The sequence below is a fragment of the Lissotriton vulgaris genome, chromosome 11, assembly GCF_964263255.1.
Source record: "Lissotriton vulgaris chromosome 11, aLisVul1.2, whole genome shotgun sequence".
Taxonomy (NCBI): domain Eukaryota; kingdom Metazoa; phylum Chordata; class Amphibia; order Caudata; family Salamandridae; genus Lissotriton; species Lissotriton vulgaris.
The window spans coordinates 365,389,304-365,405,830 of NC_141699.1; the positions used below are offsets into that span (position 1 = coordinate 365,389,304).

Consider the following 16,527-nt stretch of genomic DNA (forward strand, 5'->3'; position numbering starts at 1 on the left):
GATTATAAATGTAAACTCTAACAAATTAGTTGTTTTTTTAAATTAATCTTTCACAAATAATCCACCAGGAACTAATTTAATCTTATATTAAAAGCACTTGCACTTTAAATAGCGAAATGTGCTCAATGAGAGGAGATATGAATGCAGTTTCAGTACTGTAAAGCTCTAGCACTTTATTAGAATTGAATTCATCATTCTCTTTTAACCGTTGAATAAAGTTTGCATTATACAACAGGTTGAGCATGTATCTAAAGGAGAGATATTTATCTTTATATTGGCAGATGGACTGGTGGAAAGTGAAAACAAGATGGTTTCAGAACACCTCTCAACATAGTAAATATAAAATCCAATCCATATGAGGAATTAAATCATGACATTTGCACTTGCACTTTACTTCATATACTGCTGCTCCAATGAACTTTTTGACTTCCTTTATAAATGTATAAATATTCATATCATTTTAAACATCATGATTTTAAGATTAATATTGTTTTATAATATATGCTATTTAATGCCAAAAGACCTGACAGTGTTGGGAGTCGCTTGTGAAATTTTTATCAAGTGAAATCAAGTAGGGCATTTGTTCTTAATAGTCATACTGTGGTATGTAAAGAAAAATGAGTACTACATTGAGATTTTCAAGTTAAAAGTATTTATATTAATTGACATGGTGTTGACAATAATGATGGAATTGTTGTTATGCCGTTTTCTGATAAACATTTTAAAGAGAAAGTGTATACTATGTATTGGCAGCAGCATAGACAGTCTGTCTTCCATAGCCATTGAATCACTGGGTCATGTGACCGCAGTGCTCTGTTTAAATAAAGTATCTTGTATTTTTACGACTGCCAATGTGAACAATGCAGGTGTGCCGAAATGCGTCATAGCAAGAAAGAATCAAAATAAATGAAAGGATGGAATAGTGACACTACCCCTGTGTCGGTGTCTGATCTGTATTGAGCTCAGAATTGGTTTGGATGTACTTTTTCACTTTCTGGTGTTTATTGGTATTCAGTATACTGCTTAACTTGGCCCATCACTCCTGAGCAAAGCAGTTGATACGGCGAAACACATAGGGTACTCTTTCCATGTTTTGCTGAGATGATTTGTAATTCCATGAACAAAATCTCGAATTGGCAGCAACCACTGTGAGTGTGCATCATTTTCAGGCTTGACGGAGTCTGGCGCCTACTCTGCAGTTCTCCAGAGTCACATGTGCCCTGTGTTACTTGCCTCTAGAAGCTCTAGAGAAAATGATAATCCATCACTCTAGTTTGAACTAGATGATGCTCTCTGCAGGGTGTGTTCTTCAGTCTGCTTGAAACTGATTGGCAGAAGTTTGGTGCTTTGTTTGATAAGTGCAGGTAAATACAAAATCCAATCCATATGAGGAATTAACTTATGACATTTGCACTTTACTTCATATACTGCTTCTCCAATTAACTTTTTGACTTCCTTTATGAATGTATAAATATTCATATAATTTTAAACATCGTGATTTTAATATTGATTGGATTTATAATATATGCTATTTAAAGCCAAAAGACCCAACAGTATTGGGCGTCGCTTGTGAGATTTTTATCAAGTGAAATCAAGTAGAGCATTTGTTCTTAATAGTCTTACTGTGGTATGTAAAGAAAAATGAGTACTACACTGAGATTTTCAAGTTAAAAATATTTATATTAATTGACATGGTGTTGACAATAATGATGGAATTGTTATTATGCCATTTTCTGATAAACATTTTAAAGAGAAAGTATATACTATGTATTGGCAGCAGCATAGACAAGTCTGTCTTCCATAGCCATTTAATCACTGGGTCTTGTGACCGCAGTGCTCTGTTTAAATAAAGAATCTTGTATTTTTATGACTGCCAATGTGAACAATGCAGGTATGCCGAAACGCGTCATAGCAAGAAAGAATCAAAATAAATGAAAGGATGGAATAGCGATGCTACCCCTGTGTCGGTTGCTGATATGTATTGAGCTCAGAATTGGTTTGGATGTATTTTTTCACTTTCTGGTGTTAATTGGTATTCAGTATACTGCTTAACTCGGCCCGTCACTCCTGAGCAAAGCAGTTGATACGGCAAAACACATAGGGTTCCGTTTCCATGTTTTGCTGAGATGATTTGTAATTCCATTAACAAAAATCTCGAATTATTAGCAACCACTGTGAGTGTGCATCATTGTCAGGCTGGACGAGAGTCTGGCGCCTACTCTGTAGTTCTCCAGAGTCACATGTGCCCTGTGTTACTTGCCTCTAGAAGCTCTACAGAAAATTATAATCCTTCACTCTAGTTTGAAATAGATGATGCTCTCTGCAGGGTGTGGTCTTCAGTCTGCTTGAAACTGATTGGCAGAAGTTTGGTGCTTTTTTTTTAATAAGTGTAAGCTACTCAAGTGACAGTGATTGCAGTCTTTAGGCTATGTTTGACTTTGGAATGCTATTGTAAAGGTAATGCGGGACTCCCAGTTCTTAGACGGGGATTCAGGCATGCGAATCTAGGAAAAATACCAGTACTCAAGAACTACAATTAAAGTTAATTCATTTTTCTATTATGACTTTGACTGTAGAAAACACAATCATAAAAATACAATGAAATTACATCTGTTCATAATACTTAATTTGAGCCGGTGGTTGCAGGTGGGGCCCACCGGCACACATTTTTGGGAACCAGGACTTATTTTTCATTATCAGACTTTGACAAAGAGCAAGAGAAAAAAACCACCCAAAGGCAGAAAGAGGGAGTAAGGGAAAGAAAGGAAAACAAAAAGAAATAAGGGATGAAAAACAAATGATGAAAATGAAATAACGGAGTAGGGAGTGTATGGGGTAGAATAAAAAGGCAAGGTGAAATCAACAGTAGCAAACCTTGATATTTAGCAGTCAAGTCATTCGGGAACACCAGCAGTGGCCTACTGAGAAAAACTTGAGCCCAGCACAAATTCTTTTACAAATGAAGCATTGGATATTGGCAGTGGAGACCCAGGAGTTGGTGTGTTTTGAGCTTAACTTTTGATAGGTGTTAGTGCCTAAATAGGCACCAGTGCCTCACGCATATGCAGGTTCTCATGTGTTTACGACAAAAGGGTATATCAATATTAGAGATGAGATTCTCCAACCATCTTCTCCATGTTCCGATGCAAATCCTTGATACTCAGGGATTATGAGTGTGATGCAGATTCCCCTTAATCATAGACCACCTTATGCCAGCACCCTTGACTACCCTACATCTCCAAGGCAGACCAATTCAAGTCTGTGAGATGGCAGCAAAGTTGTAAATCAAGTATGGGGCATCACGGTGGAGATGAACAGGGAGGCCATGGGAAAATGTGGAATAGTGGTATGTGGAGTGAGGCATATGTTAAACTGTATGCATATAAACATGTGATATCAGAGTCCAGTATCTGGATTTTGGGCAATTCTATACATATGTATTTGATGTCAGTAGTCATTTTGAGATGCAAATTTAGACTTTTACCTCCTGTGCGCCTAGAGACAACAGCCGATACAGAGTGCATTATGTAAATGTAATCATCCTATTCTGATTGCTTTGTCTCCCTTTGCCTATGTGCAGCCTCAAATCAGCATGCCTGATGTCATTATCTGGATGTTGTGCAAGGACAAGCGTCTAGCCTACGTCCGGGTGAAGGCCCACACTATCATGTTCTCCTCCTACAGCCAGGATGCGTGTGGCAAGTTCTGCAGCAAGACACAAACGCTTTTCCTGAAGGTATGAGCAATCCCCTTCACTTCCTATATGATAGTAGAGTCCTCTAACTGCAATGTACAAGTAGCACCATGGCATTGCATGGTACTGGCAGGACCCCTATTTTGAGGAGTAAAAGCAGCCTTTCATTGTAATTTAATTGCACCCTTGCTGAACATCATAGGCAAACACACAGGCAAAACCAAAAGGCGAAACATATAGACTTTACCAATGTATGTTTTTGGTTATTGGAGCGCCTGCTGCTATTTGGAAGTGAATATCGGTTACTGCTTTTTGCTTGTATTTTAAACCTCTTTAGCAGCTGTCTCACCGTTACCTTCCTAAATATTCATACATAATATACATACATAGAGGGGCTTTGGCCAGAGCACATTCACATTCTTCCTACTACCTCCCCAAGTATACAGCATGGAAAATTGAGTCAGCCATTTTACCTGTAGGCTCCCCTCTTTTTGATTAACAGCACAAAGCATTTGCCTATTGTTCAGGTCCTTCTAAAATAGTACCTTTCTTTTCAGTCGCCACAGCGACTACTTTCCGTTCAGGAAAGTGTTAAAAACGCATTTGTTTCCTAAAACTGTTTGAGTAGCGAAAAGTGCAACCGCTCAAGTTCAAAGCGCCAGGATGCCCTTTGGGTGACAGGGCTGCGCTTTACAAGTACACAAAATAAATAAATAAATAAATAGATAAATAAATATATTCACTGCTGACAGGTACAAAAAGTACAGCACTTGCAGAAAACTTTTACCCTGATTTTATTTGGGTATATAGCACACAAAAAGACGTGTTTCGGCGACTGCCTTTCTCAATGTCCTATATATATTTTATAATAATTTTAAATTCTGTCAATTTTGCCTGTACCCCTTTTTATAGTATGTTATAAACTATAACTTTTATGTTATAAAATTTTAAGTGACTGTAACATAGTTGCCTGCGATATGAGTGCTTGGCTAGGTAGCAATGTATTTTGGTCCCCTTCTCAAATAATAAAATAGATGGTGCAAATGAAAGTCATGATATTTATAAAACATCACTTGTGTATCTGTAAATGATTTTAATTTAAATATATCTGAAAGAGGCTATTTGTTATAGACTCCTTACCTTAGAATTACCCTCAAGCATCAGACTGGATCCAGAGTATTTTTTCCTCAGCAGTACCCCTGCGCATCGGTACGTGGCATTGGTCGACTTCCGTTGTCGACGTCTTGGTCGCTGGGATGACGTTGCTGTGCCTACTTAGACGCCGCCCATTCATGATAATGTCAGTTCTTTCTTTTTCCTCGCCAGCCTAGTGCAAATCCGGCGAGAGCTTGCCTCTTAGTCGATTTTTTACCAAACTTTTTTCGACTTTTGTCGACGTCTTATTTTGAGTTTTCGACTCCTGGTGCGCGACGAAGTCCCATTGTCGGACCAGCTTCAAGGCTTGCGACTCCTGTCACAAGCTGATGTCTGTGAGGGACCAGCACCCCGTGTGCCTCTCGTGCCAGAAGGATGACCATGACCCAAATTCGTGGTCCGATTGTCGGGCCATGAAACCGAAATCTTTGCAGCAGTGGTCCTGAAAGCTTTTGGGGGCCCAGCAGTAGGCTCCGTGTTGCTCCGGGTCCTCCTCGAGGGGAAGATCTTGATAACGGTCGCTAAGCCACCACACGTCTTCCAAGTCTTCGCACTCCTCAGGTAAGTCAAACCACAAGAAGAAGGCAAAGATGCACCGTCGCTCTTCGCCTTCTCCCCGTCGGCCAGATGATATGACCCGGGATCCGGAGTGTCGTCGCTCTACAGCTCTGTCTCTGGCACCTGACTCAGGGAAGACCCCTCAACTCCTCCGTTTCCGGGAGCCAGGGCGTCCCCTGCCTCATTTCGTACATTCTACGAAGCCCTCCACTGGGTATTTGGGCAGGCCGAGTCTGCTGGCGAATTTGGGCCCTGCAGAGCTGGTTGGGGACCCTGGGCCTTCAATACCGGCGGCTCCGGCCCTAGCGCCGGAGCGCCTCGTGGATCCAGGCTGGATCCGGATCGACGCTGGACAACCTTACTCGACCTTCCCCTGCGCCGAACCCGGCGATGATGCCCCCCGCGTCGGCCGTGCTCGCAGCCGGCACCACCACTATCCTCATCTCCAAGATGGAGCAGGACCGACCTCAGATCCAACGCCGGAAGGTACTTTTGTTTCCATGTTCATTCCTGGTGTTCCCTATCGCCCTGAGGGTGGTGATGAGGACTGGGAGGGGTCACTGAACCCTTTCACAGACCAGCTGGAAGAACCAGACTGGAGAGAGAAATTGGGCGAGGCCAGTCGTTTGGACACCTCCCCAGACCTTGGAATGCTTTCTCCCCTTACCGTGGCTTCGGAGGAAAGAGAGCCGTATGCATTGGTGGTGCGTAGGACAACTGAAAGCTTGGGCCTGGAGCTCCCTACAGAGGTGCCTTAACCATTGGCAACTTCCTCTGAACCACTCTTCACCTTGAAGTCCTCACAGACGTCCTCTGGCCACTCGTTCCAAGCCCAGCACAGGGGCTCCTGTGGAACGGACGATTGCCCGCTGCCACCGCCCAGCTACGGACGATCCCATTTTGCTCACCCAACACCCTTCCTGTGAGGGCTTGGACAGGAAATCCAAGAAGCTGGATCATCTTGGGAAGCACATGTTCTCTTCCTCCAGATTGGCACGAAGAGTCTGGTACTCCGAGCTCCCGAGCATGACTATCGATCCTCTGATCAGACTGCCCCTTCGGGAGGATCTTCTGTTGCAGCAGCAGGGGACAGTTCTCCCCTCCAACCTGTCCAGCCTCTACCTCCTTGCGTGGAATTTGAGCTGCAACAGTTCACAGCTTTTGACCTTCCTCCAAAAGTCTGTAATGTCATCTTGGCAGCCAGGCATCCCTCCACTAGGACGTTATACACCTATCGAAGGAACGAGTTTGTGACATGGCGCGCAGCAAAGGCTCTTTATTCCCTTTCTGAGTTTCTTTTGCTCCTTCTCTCTTTGACCTAGCAGGGTTTGGCTCTGGGCACTCTTAAAGGCTATATGGCAGCCATGTCTGCTTTTCTTCGGCTACCAGATCAGCCCTCTTTGTTCAAGTCCCCTATTGTAAGTTGTTTCTTCATAGGGAATTATTCACCTATTGCCTCCATCTCCTTTCATAATGCCTCAGTGGGCATGAACCTTGATTTGTTTTACGTTATGTGCGCTTCCTTCACAACTATCCTCTTAGGCTTCCCACTCTGAAAACTGCTTTTCTTGTTGCCATCACCTCTGCTCGCAGAGTTAGTGAGCTTCAGGCTCTTTCTTCTAAGCCCCCTTTCTTTTCTGTACATCCGGACTAAGTGGTGCTTTGAACGAGACCCTCTTTGCTACCTAAAGGTGTCACTCCTTCCATCGGACAGATTATCACTCTACACATCTTTTTCTTGCGTCCGCACCCTTCCAAGGAGGAGTAAAGACTCCACCTTATGGCCCTGAAACGTGTCCTGTCTTTCTACCTTGACCGCACAAAAGATTTCCGGGTGCACAATCAACTCTTTGTTGGCTATGTGGGTGCCAAGGAAGGTCAGGCTGTGCAAAAGCGTACCATATCTCATTGGGTTGTCCTTTGAATGAAGATGTGTTACACTTTAGCTAAAAAAGAACCTCCAGTGGAGCTGCAAGCTCATTCCACTGGAGCTACGGCAACAACTACTGCTTTGTCGCGTGGAGTCCCACTCATTGACATCTGCCTGCCGGCCACGTGGGCTTCTATACACATGTTCACCAGACAATACTTCCTGGATAGTCAAGTCCGGAGGGATGGCTACTTTGCCCATTCTGTACTCCAGAACTTTCTGGTGTGAACTTGGTTTGAAGTTCCTCCTCAGGGGTTGGTATTGCTGGGGTATCTATTCTAAGATAAGGAATCAATAATTAAAAGTCTCTTTCAGATTAACAAGTTACTTACCTTCGGTAACGATGTATCTGTAAGAGACATATATTAGTTATGGATTCCTAAGCGACCCATTCATCCTCCACCCTCTGCGAACTGACTTCTAGGGATAGTGACTCCCTTACAGGGCCCTAGTGTGTTCACCAGTGGTCAGGGTCTTTCATGGCTCTGCACTTTTATCTTGGAAAGTTGTGTCATAACTAATGTCAGCGTGCAGGGGAGGTGTCTTAGTAGGCACCACAACGTCGTCCTGGTGACCACGACGCCGACGACGGATGCAGATTCGACCGACGCCACCTACCAATGCGCCGCAGAAGTTCTGCTGAGGAAAAAATTCTCCGGATCCCATCTGACCCCATGGATTAATTTTAAGGCAGGGAATCTATAACTAATATATGTCTCTTACGGATACATCGTTACCGAAGGTAAGTAACTTGTTCTTTATTGCAAGGATAAGATGGCCATGTTCTTGACAGTGCACCTGTTGCCAGGTAATTATGGGAGGATCATCAGAAGATGGACTTTGGCCTCGCCCATTGTTGGGGGCTATGAGTACATATTTTGATTAGGCAGAAGCTGTGTGCTTCCACAAACAAAGGGATTGCTCTACACAGCTGTGATCATTTTATCTGAAAGAAACACTTTAGTTATAAATTCCTTACTTTAGAATTACCCCCAGGCGTCAGACTGAATCCGGTAAGTTTTTTCGTCAGCAGTACCTCTGCGTGCCAGAAGGTGGCGTTGGTTGGCTCCACGTCCGGCGTCAGTGCCGTGGTCGCCGAGATGATGTCACAACAACTACTTAGATGCTGCCCTTGTGCTTTGACTTCAGTTCTTTCTTTTTCTGCGCCAGCCAGCGCAGATCCAGGAACAGCGGTACCTCAGTCATTTTTTGACTACGTTTTTTTCAACTTTTTGTCAACGTAGTCAGGTGCACGAGGGATGCTTGGTTTTAAGGCCTGCGGTTCCTGTAACAGGCTGATGTCAGTGGCGGATCCGCACCGCGTGTGCCTCTTTTGCCTGGTGCACGACCAAGACCCCAAGTCATGCTCCGACTGTTAGTTGTTAACGCCTAAGGCTTTGCGGGAGCGGTTCCGAAAGCTGCTTGAACAATGACAGTCGGCTCCGTGCCATTCAAGGTCCCGGTTGAGGGACCGGTCACGGAGCTGTCGCAATTCCGACAAGTCATCGAAGCCTCGCACTCTGGGTCGCGTAAGTTGCAGCATACGAAGAAGTCGAAGAAGCATCATTGCTCTTCAACTTCTCCTCGTCGGTTGGCCGACCCGACAAGGCCCGCGGGTGGTACGGCTACGCGTGTGGAGCCCGATGAGTCAACTCCGGGCTTCCCTCCCTTTCCGGGGCCCGGAGCGCCTCCTGCCCAGCTTTGCACCTTCTACGAGGCAATGCTTGCGTTCTTTGGGCATACCGACCCCGCTGGTGCGCCTTCGGGTCCCTCGGACTCGGTTGGGGGGCCTAGGGCTTTGACACCACCAGCTCTGGCCTCATGCCACTGGCCCGCCTTGGATCCAGGCCTGGATATGGATCAGCACCGGTTGACATCATTACACCTCCGCCAGCGCCGCTTCCTCCAGCACCACTACCACCTATCAGTCACCCCTATGGCAGGCCTTATCAATTCTGGGTTTTGTGTGAGAGGGTTGACAAGCATGAGCAGAGCCCCTCTGCAGCCTTCGGAATCTATTCTCCAGGGTTGTTCTGTGATGCATCCAGACCATATACTCTTAAGTGCATTATAACCTCGCGGTAAATGCTAACTTTGGAATGGCTGCAAGGAAACATGTTGTATTTGGTGTCAAATACCTTGGAATCATACCTCCCCATCAGTTCTGGCGACGGAGGTATGATTCCACCCTCCTTGAGGGAGAAAAATGGCCACACCGGTACACCGGGTACCATCTTAACTGAACCCTGGCATCACAAAATGGATGCTGCAGCCGCAGACAGGAGTCTGGCCTCCTTCTGCTGGACGAAACCCTGGTAGGGGAGGCCTGAACAATAAGTTTCCTGTCACAGGGAAGTGTACCCACCTCCCAGACAGGCTTTAGTGTATTGGGCTGGGTGGGTGCACTTCAAGAGTGCTTTGAAGTCTGCACTCGGACCACATTTGGTGTCCCTGTGCATAGCCTAGTACAAACCGATTGCAGGGGCTACCAGCCCCTGCTCTGGCTCGAAACTGCAAAAACAACAGTTGATAGACAGAATGCAGAACAATGTCATGCATTCACCCCAGTACAGAGATCTTGGTCTAAATCCATCATTTTTTTGCTCAGCATGCCATTCCTGTTTGAACCCAGCCATATGCAAATCAGTCTTGACCCTGCGCCTCATGGGAACAGTCCAGCCCGAGATCCAAGGTAAGTCAGGACAAATAAAGAATATTAAGATTGAATCATGGAAGAAATTCCCAGACTCGATCTCTTGTTTGAGATATTTTTTATGCTGATGAGAAAACTAAGCATGGGCGAATTTTGCGGATCTCGCGTTCGTGGATTTTGCGGATTTGTGAACTCGCAATCCGCAAAATCCGCGAATTCTCGCGAATTTGCTGATTTTTTTTTTATGTTCGCACGGGTTTCTGCAAGTTCGCGAGGGTTTTGTACAATTTCGCAAATTGCGAAATTGTACAAAACGCGTGCGAACTTGCAGCAACCCGTGCGAACACAATAATATGAAGAGAAAGAAGCTCCTGGTCACAGGAACAGCACGGGGATTGCGCTCATGAAAGTCAAGGATGCAAAGGCCTCTACCCAGCATCACAGCTGACTTTCCACGGTAGATTTGGGAAGAGGCACACCTGTCCAGCCTCGAAGACGCTCATGATTGTTTTTGGGCTAATGAATGAGTCACTGAATTTGAGCATCAACTAGTTCGAGCGACCATGTGTGTGTTACTATGCAATCGCCCCGAAGGGCGCAGGGGTCCCTTGAGTGAGCTGTCCATCATAGTGGGTGAATGGCGGGAAGACGGTGCAAACCGCGAGTGTGTGCGCGGGGCCAAACGTGCGGGGCTTCCATGCGAGTTCACATGCCTCTTGTGTGCATAAAAGGTCAGAGAAAGATCAGTTCAGCAGATGAAGAGAAAAAGCTCCTGGTCACAGGAACAGCACGGGTATTGCACTCGTGAAAGTCAAGGATGCAAAAGCCTCTATCCAGCACCACAGCTCATTTTCCACGGTAGATTTGGGAAGAAGGCACACCTGCCTCGACGACGAATGTGTCACAGGAAGGGTCACAGGAAGGGCATGTTGTAAATATTTTAGGATGGCGCTGGCAAGCTGCCAGCGCCATCCTAAAATACTTACTAAATTAGCTTCAACAGGAAGCTCTAATAGATAAAATAAAGCAGGTGCGAGCACCTGCTTTATTTTATCTATTAGAGCTTCCTGTTGAAGCTAACTTAGTAACTATTTTAGGATGGCGCTGGCAGCTTGCCGGCCCCATCCTAAAATAGTTACAACAGGTCAGGCTTGAACTTTTGCCCCCGGAAAAATCCGCCGCTCGCGGATTTGCGGATTTTCGGTAAATTCGCGGGAGTTCGCGGATTGCGAATTTACCGAAAATCCGCAAAATCCGCGAGCGGAACGGATTTTCCGCCCATGCTTAGAGAAAACTCCTAAATAGGAGATAATTCCGAAAAGGTAGCCAACACGTGTTTAGCCCCCTTCAATGGCCATCCGGCCTGGGGCTTCATCAGGGCTGTGTATTTACATATGCAGTGATTGTGAGGTGAGAACGTGAAGGAGACATAATAAACATACAAAATAGGACAGGTTATGCAGTGTGAAACATAGAAAGGTCATCATTAAATACATATATACAAGCAGAATTGCTGAGTATCAAATGTGTAATGTATATATTAGGTACACATTGTTAATCAACTTGACATATTGCCCACCGTTATGGATGACATATATATGTTGGTAACGTGGTTTTTAAAGTGGCCCATGGTGTATGTAGTATACGCAAATCAATGGCCAAAGGTAGAACGCATGATAGGTTCACAATCATTATCAGATAGGTTGGCCTAAATCCTTCATTTTTTTTGCTCACCATGCCATTCCAGTTTGAACCCAGCCATATGCAAATCAGTCTTGACCCTGTACCTCATGGAAACAATCCAGCCGGAACGGCCAATCCAGGTCCTCCCTGGACTGTAAACAAGCATCCTTGTACCAGTTTCGGGGTTTCACCCCTCTTCAGCCAGGATAGCTTGATTCCAGTGGCATGGAGAGCACAGGACCCATGTCCAGGCATACCCTTCCCACTCGGGTGACAAATGCAAAAACAACAGTTGATGGACAGAATGCAGAACAATGTCATGTATTCACCCCAGTACAGAGATCTGGGTCTAAATCCATCGCTTTTTTGCTCACCATGCCATTCCAGTTTGAACCCAGCAATATGCAAATCAGTCTTGACCCTGAGCCTCATGGGAACACTCCAGCCCGAACAGCCAAGCCAGGTCCTTCCTGAACTGGAAACAAGCATCCTAGGACCGGTTTCAGGGTTTCATTTCTCTTCAGCCAGGATAGCTTGATTCCAGTGGCATGGAGAGCACGGGACCCATGTCTGGGCATACCGGTCCTTGGGGTGACAAATGCAAAAACAACAGTTGATGGATAGAATGCAGAACAATGTCAGACATTCACCCCAGTACAAAGATCCGGGCCTAAATCCATCGTTTTTTTGCTTGCCATGCCATTCCACTTTGAACCCAGCATATGCAAATCAGTCTTGACCCTGTGCCTCATGGGAACAGTCCAGCCCGAACTGCCAATCCAGGTCCTCCCTGGATTGTAAACAAGCATCCTATGACCGATTTCGGGGTTTCAGCTCTTCAGCCAGGACAGCTTGATTCCAGTGGCATTGAGAGCACGGGACCCATGACTGGGCATACCCGTCCCACTCGGGGCGACAAGCGCAAAAACAACTGGTGATGGACAGAATGCAGAACAATGTCATACATTCACCCCAGCACAGAGATCTGGTCCTAAATCCATCTTTTTTTGCTCACCATGCCATTCCAGTTTGAACCCAGCCATATGCAAATCAGTCTTGACCCTGTGCCTCATTGGAACAGTCCAGCCCGAACTGCCAAGCCAGGTCCTCCCTGGACTGGAAACAAGCATCCTAGGACCGATTTCGGGGTTTCAGCTCTTCAGCCAGGACTGCTTGATTCCAGTGGCATTGAGAGCACGGGACCCATGACTGGGCATACCCGTCCCACTCGGGGCGACAAGCGCAAAAACAACTGGTGATGGACAGAATGCAGAACAATGTCATGCATTCACCCTAGTACAGAGATCTGGGCCTAAATCCATCGTTTTTTTGCTCACCATGCCATTCCAGTTTGAACCCAGCCATATGCAAATCAGTCTTGACCCTGTGCTTCATGGGAACAGTCCAGCCCGAACTGCCAAGCCAGGTCCTCCCTGGACTAGAAACAAGTATCCTAGGACCGGTTTCAGGATTTCACTCCTCTTCAGCCGGGATAACTTGATTCCAGTGGCATGGAGAGCACGGGACCCACGTCTGGGCATACCAGTCCCACTCGGGGTGACAAATGCAAAAACAACAGTTGATGGACAGAATGCAGAATAATGTCATACATTCACACCAGTACAGAGATCTGGGCCTAAATCCATCGTTTTTTGGCTCACCATGCCATTCCAGTTTGAACCCAGCCATATGCAAATCAGTCTTGACCCTGTGCTTCATGGGAACAGTCTAGCCCGAACTGCAAAGCCAGGACCTCCCTGGACTGGAAATAAGCATCCTAGGACCGGTTTCGAAACTGGACAAAGGAAATGGGTGTAGCCACCCCTCTTTCCAAACCATCCCACAGGTGGGTCTCCCAGAGTTTGTCCCACCACTTCTTTAGGTATAAAGCAGGAACCCTAGACTATATGACAAAACTCTGATACATAATCCTGGAACTTCGACGATCTACAAGGCGCTAAATGACTAAAGAATCTCCCTTGGAGTAAATTAGTTACTCCCTGCTTGGCAGACACCTAAGACACATCTGACCGGTTTGCATCTCCGAAGCTCTGGCCAGACTCCAAAGAATTTGCAACACAGGAGGTGGGTTTCCAGACTTCCCAGAGGCTGGCACAGCTGAGTCCCGTCGCACTCGTGAGGACCGTGGAACCAGAACCCCTAGACATCGGGCACATTTGCAAGTGCATCTTCTTCTTGGCGATCCTCGAGGCTTTGCATTGGGCTACTTGAAGTCCAAGCCCCGAGCAGCGTTTCCACAGACGATTATTGGCCTACACTCTCCGAGTGACCCGTGGGCTGGTATTGTGTGATTCCTCTCGAGGTCCCTTCGCGATCCCTGGTCCGTTGACTGGTGGTTCCCTGTGAAGGCAACTCCCACTTTTGACGGGCTTCCCTGGTTGCTCCAGACGTGCCCTGACTCTCCCCCTCTTGGGGAGTCGCCCGGACCTTGCTGGTCTGCACCGAAGCATCTTTTCTCTTCCTGCGTGGGTTGCTGTTGCCAAGGCATGTTGGCTTCAATCCGAGCACCTACACCGCAGCACTTGACATCCTTCGTGGGACAGCTCAAATCCAGCTACTGATCGTTGTCAACGCCTCCTGGTCCTCCTGACTGCAGACTCAAACTTCACCTCTTCTCACTTGAAACACCCGACATCGGTGGGCATTCGTGTATCGTGCCCCTTGTCAGTGGCAAGTGACCAAGGCTCTGTTCCCTCTGCTTTCAGGTTCTTCACATCCTAGATCCAGGTTTGGATCTCTCCGGACACTTAGGTTCTTCACGGCAGCAGCACTTTGCAGCCGGTCGCCATTTAAAACGACAACGCGACTCAACACCATTTGACATCAATGCAACCTGCTTCGCTGGGTGAGGTAACTCAAGTACTCTGATGCTCCAGTGGGTGTTGGCCCTAGAACCCCTTAAGTCTAAAGGGTTTTGCTCAAAGTCCTCCCAAAGTGTCATTAAACTTTAAAATTCAAACCGCGACTTTCCCCCTAAAAGCTGACAGAGTTTGCGGCTGTGTTCTCACACTGCACACGTCCCCCGTGGGTCCCTGTGTAACTAGCTTGGGTGGTTCCTTGGGGTCTCAGCGATTCTACGTGCTCTTGGCACTGTGTCTAGTCAAGTTGTGGTTCTTATAACACTTTCTTAATATATGGTTTGGTCTCCCCATGGGGCCCATTGTATATTGTGCTATTTACTGAAGTTCTAAAGTGTTGATTTTTTTTTTTTTTGGTAAGACGTTTATTAATATTCAAAAGTGCAGTACATATAGCAAAGCCTACAACCCTGCGGGCCGGCTGCAAAAGAGCGGTAGATCGTGAGGGTGAAGGTCTGCAGGGGAGGGTGTGCTGTCGCGCCCCACTTGTCTCTGACATGTAAGATTACAGGTATTATGGTCACATTACCTTCGTTCAGCAAATAAACAGTTCCATAAGTGACGTCTTATTTTACAATTTTTCTAGAACTAAACCATGAATTCAGCAAACTAAACAGAACAGTACGTATCGGCGTGTCCCAATGTTCCTTTCGCGGCTGTGCCGCGTCGTGTCTGTCTTGCTTGCACAGTGCTAAAAGAAGACCCCTCTAGACGGTGTGGTGTACACTGATAATGCGTCAGTACATTAGGGGGTCAGTGGTGCGCATGCGCAAATGATCGCGGACTTGAAGTGGGACAGATCCTGTGGGCCGTGGTGTCTCGCCGGCTGCCGGCCTGGCTAGCGGCGTGTGTGGCAGTCAAGTGGAGTAGCCTAGCTGTTGGTGTAGCAGATGTCGCCCGCGCCTGGACTCGCTGTCGGGGGCGCGGTTAGTGGCGTCTGTCCACCGTGACATGGAAGGTTGTTGAGGCTACAGCCGGTGATCAGGAGTCCGATACTACAAACATGTGAACATATGAGGGGAAGGGGTGGGGGGGGGGGGTGGAATGTACTTGCGGGAGCGGTGTCAATGACTTGGAGCTGGGGGCGAATTGTGAGGCGGTGTCTGCTGGTGAGCACTCGTGTGGGTGGCTGGCCGTGTCTGTGGTCTGCGCGCTGGGTAATCGTGTCCAGATTGGGGGGGGGGGGGGTTTGGCACGATGCGTGGTGGTTCCATCTACTGAGCTGTCGCCCCCGTGGCGCTCGCCCAGCACTGCTTTCTCTACGTGAGCCCTCTGACTGCGCCCTCCCCCTGCAAGGATCCCAGGATGCCATCCCAGAGCTGTGCAATCGGGAACTGCCTCAGACCTGCTATTTCCTCCCGGTGAAGTGCCGTACCCTCTCCTCTGGCCCAGTTAGTGAAGGATGCGAACCAGTGTGCTGGGGTAGGTGGTTCCCGCCGCTTCCAGTGCCTAGTGAGCAGCCGCTTGGCCGTGATGAGGCCCAGATCCCAGAACCGGGCCTGCGTTTTGTTTAGTTTAGTCCTTTTATACAACCCGAGAATGCATGCCTCCCACGTGTCAGGCAATCCCGGGCCTGTGCTGTGGGTCAGGAGTGATGTCACTTCCCCCCAGTACGTAGCCAGAGATGGGCAGTGCCAGAGCATATGTAGGATGTCCGCGCCCAGCAGGTCACATCTGGGACAAGCGGCAGTGTTGATCGCGAAATACTTATTTATTCTATCTGGCGTTAAGTATGCCTGGTGTAATATGTACAGCTGGATGATACGGAAGCTGGAGTTGCGGGGGACGTTCACAGGGCTGGCTAGAACCAGGTTCCACTCCTTATCTGTCCAGTCCCTCCCTCGGTGTGCTGCCCATTTGTCCCTGATCTGCTGCGTGGGTTTTTGTGTGTGGATGAGAAGCACCTGCGCTAACCAGTGTGTAATGTGTGAGCCTCTGCCCATTACATGCAGGTATTGGATCAGATGATGCATCG

The 16,527-nt window shown here is 47.2% G+C and overlaps 1 protein-coding gene across 1 annotated transcript in view; it reads left to right on the forward strand.

Moving 5' to 3' along the window:
* Positions 1-3,592: 3,592 nt before the first annotated feature.
* Positions 3,593-16,527, forward strand: part of LOC147679786 (myoferlin-like) — a 3,853,508-nt gene continuing 3,840,573 nt past the window's right edge. Inside the window, exon 1 of the mRNA XM_086943347.1 lies at positions 3,593-3,736. Coding sequence (XP_086799473.1) covers positions 3,593-3,736 — 144 coding nt within the window. The remainder of the gene's footprint in view (positions 3,737-16,527) is intronic.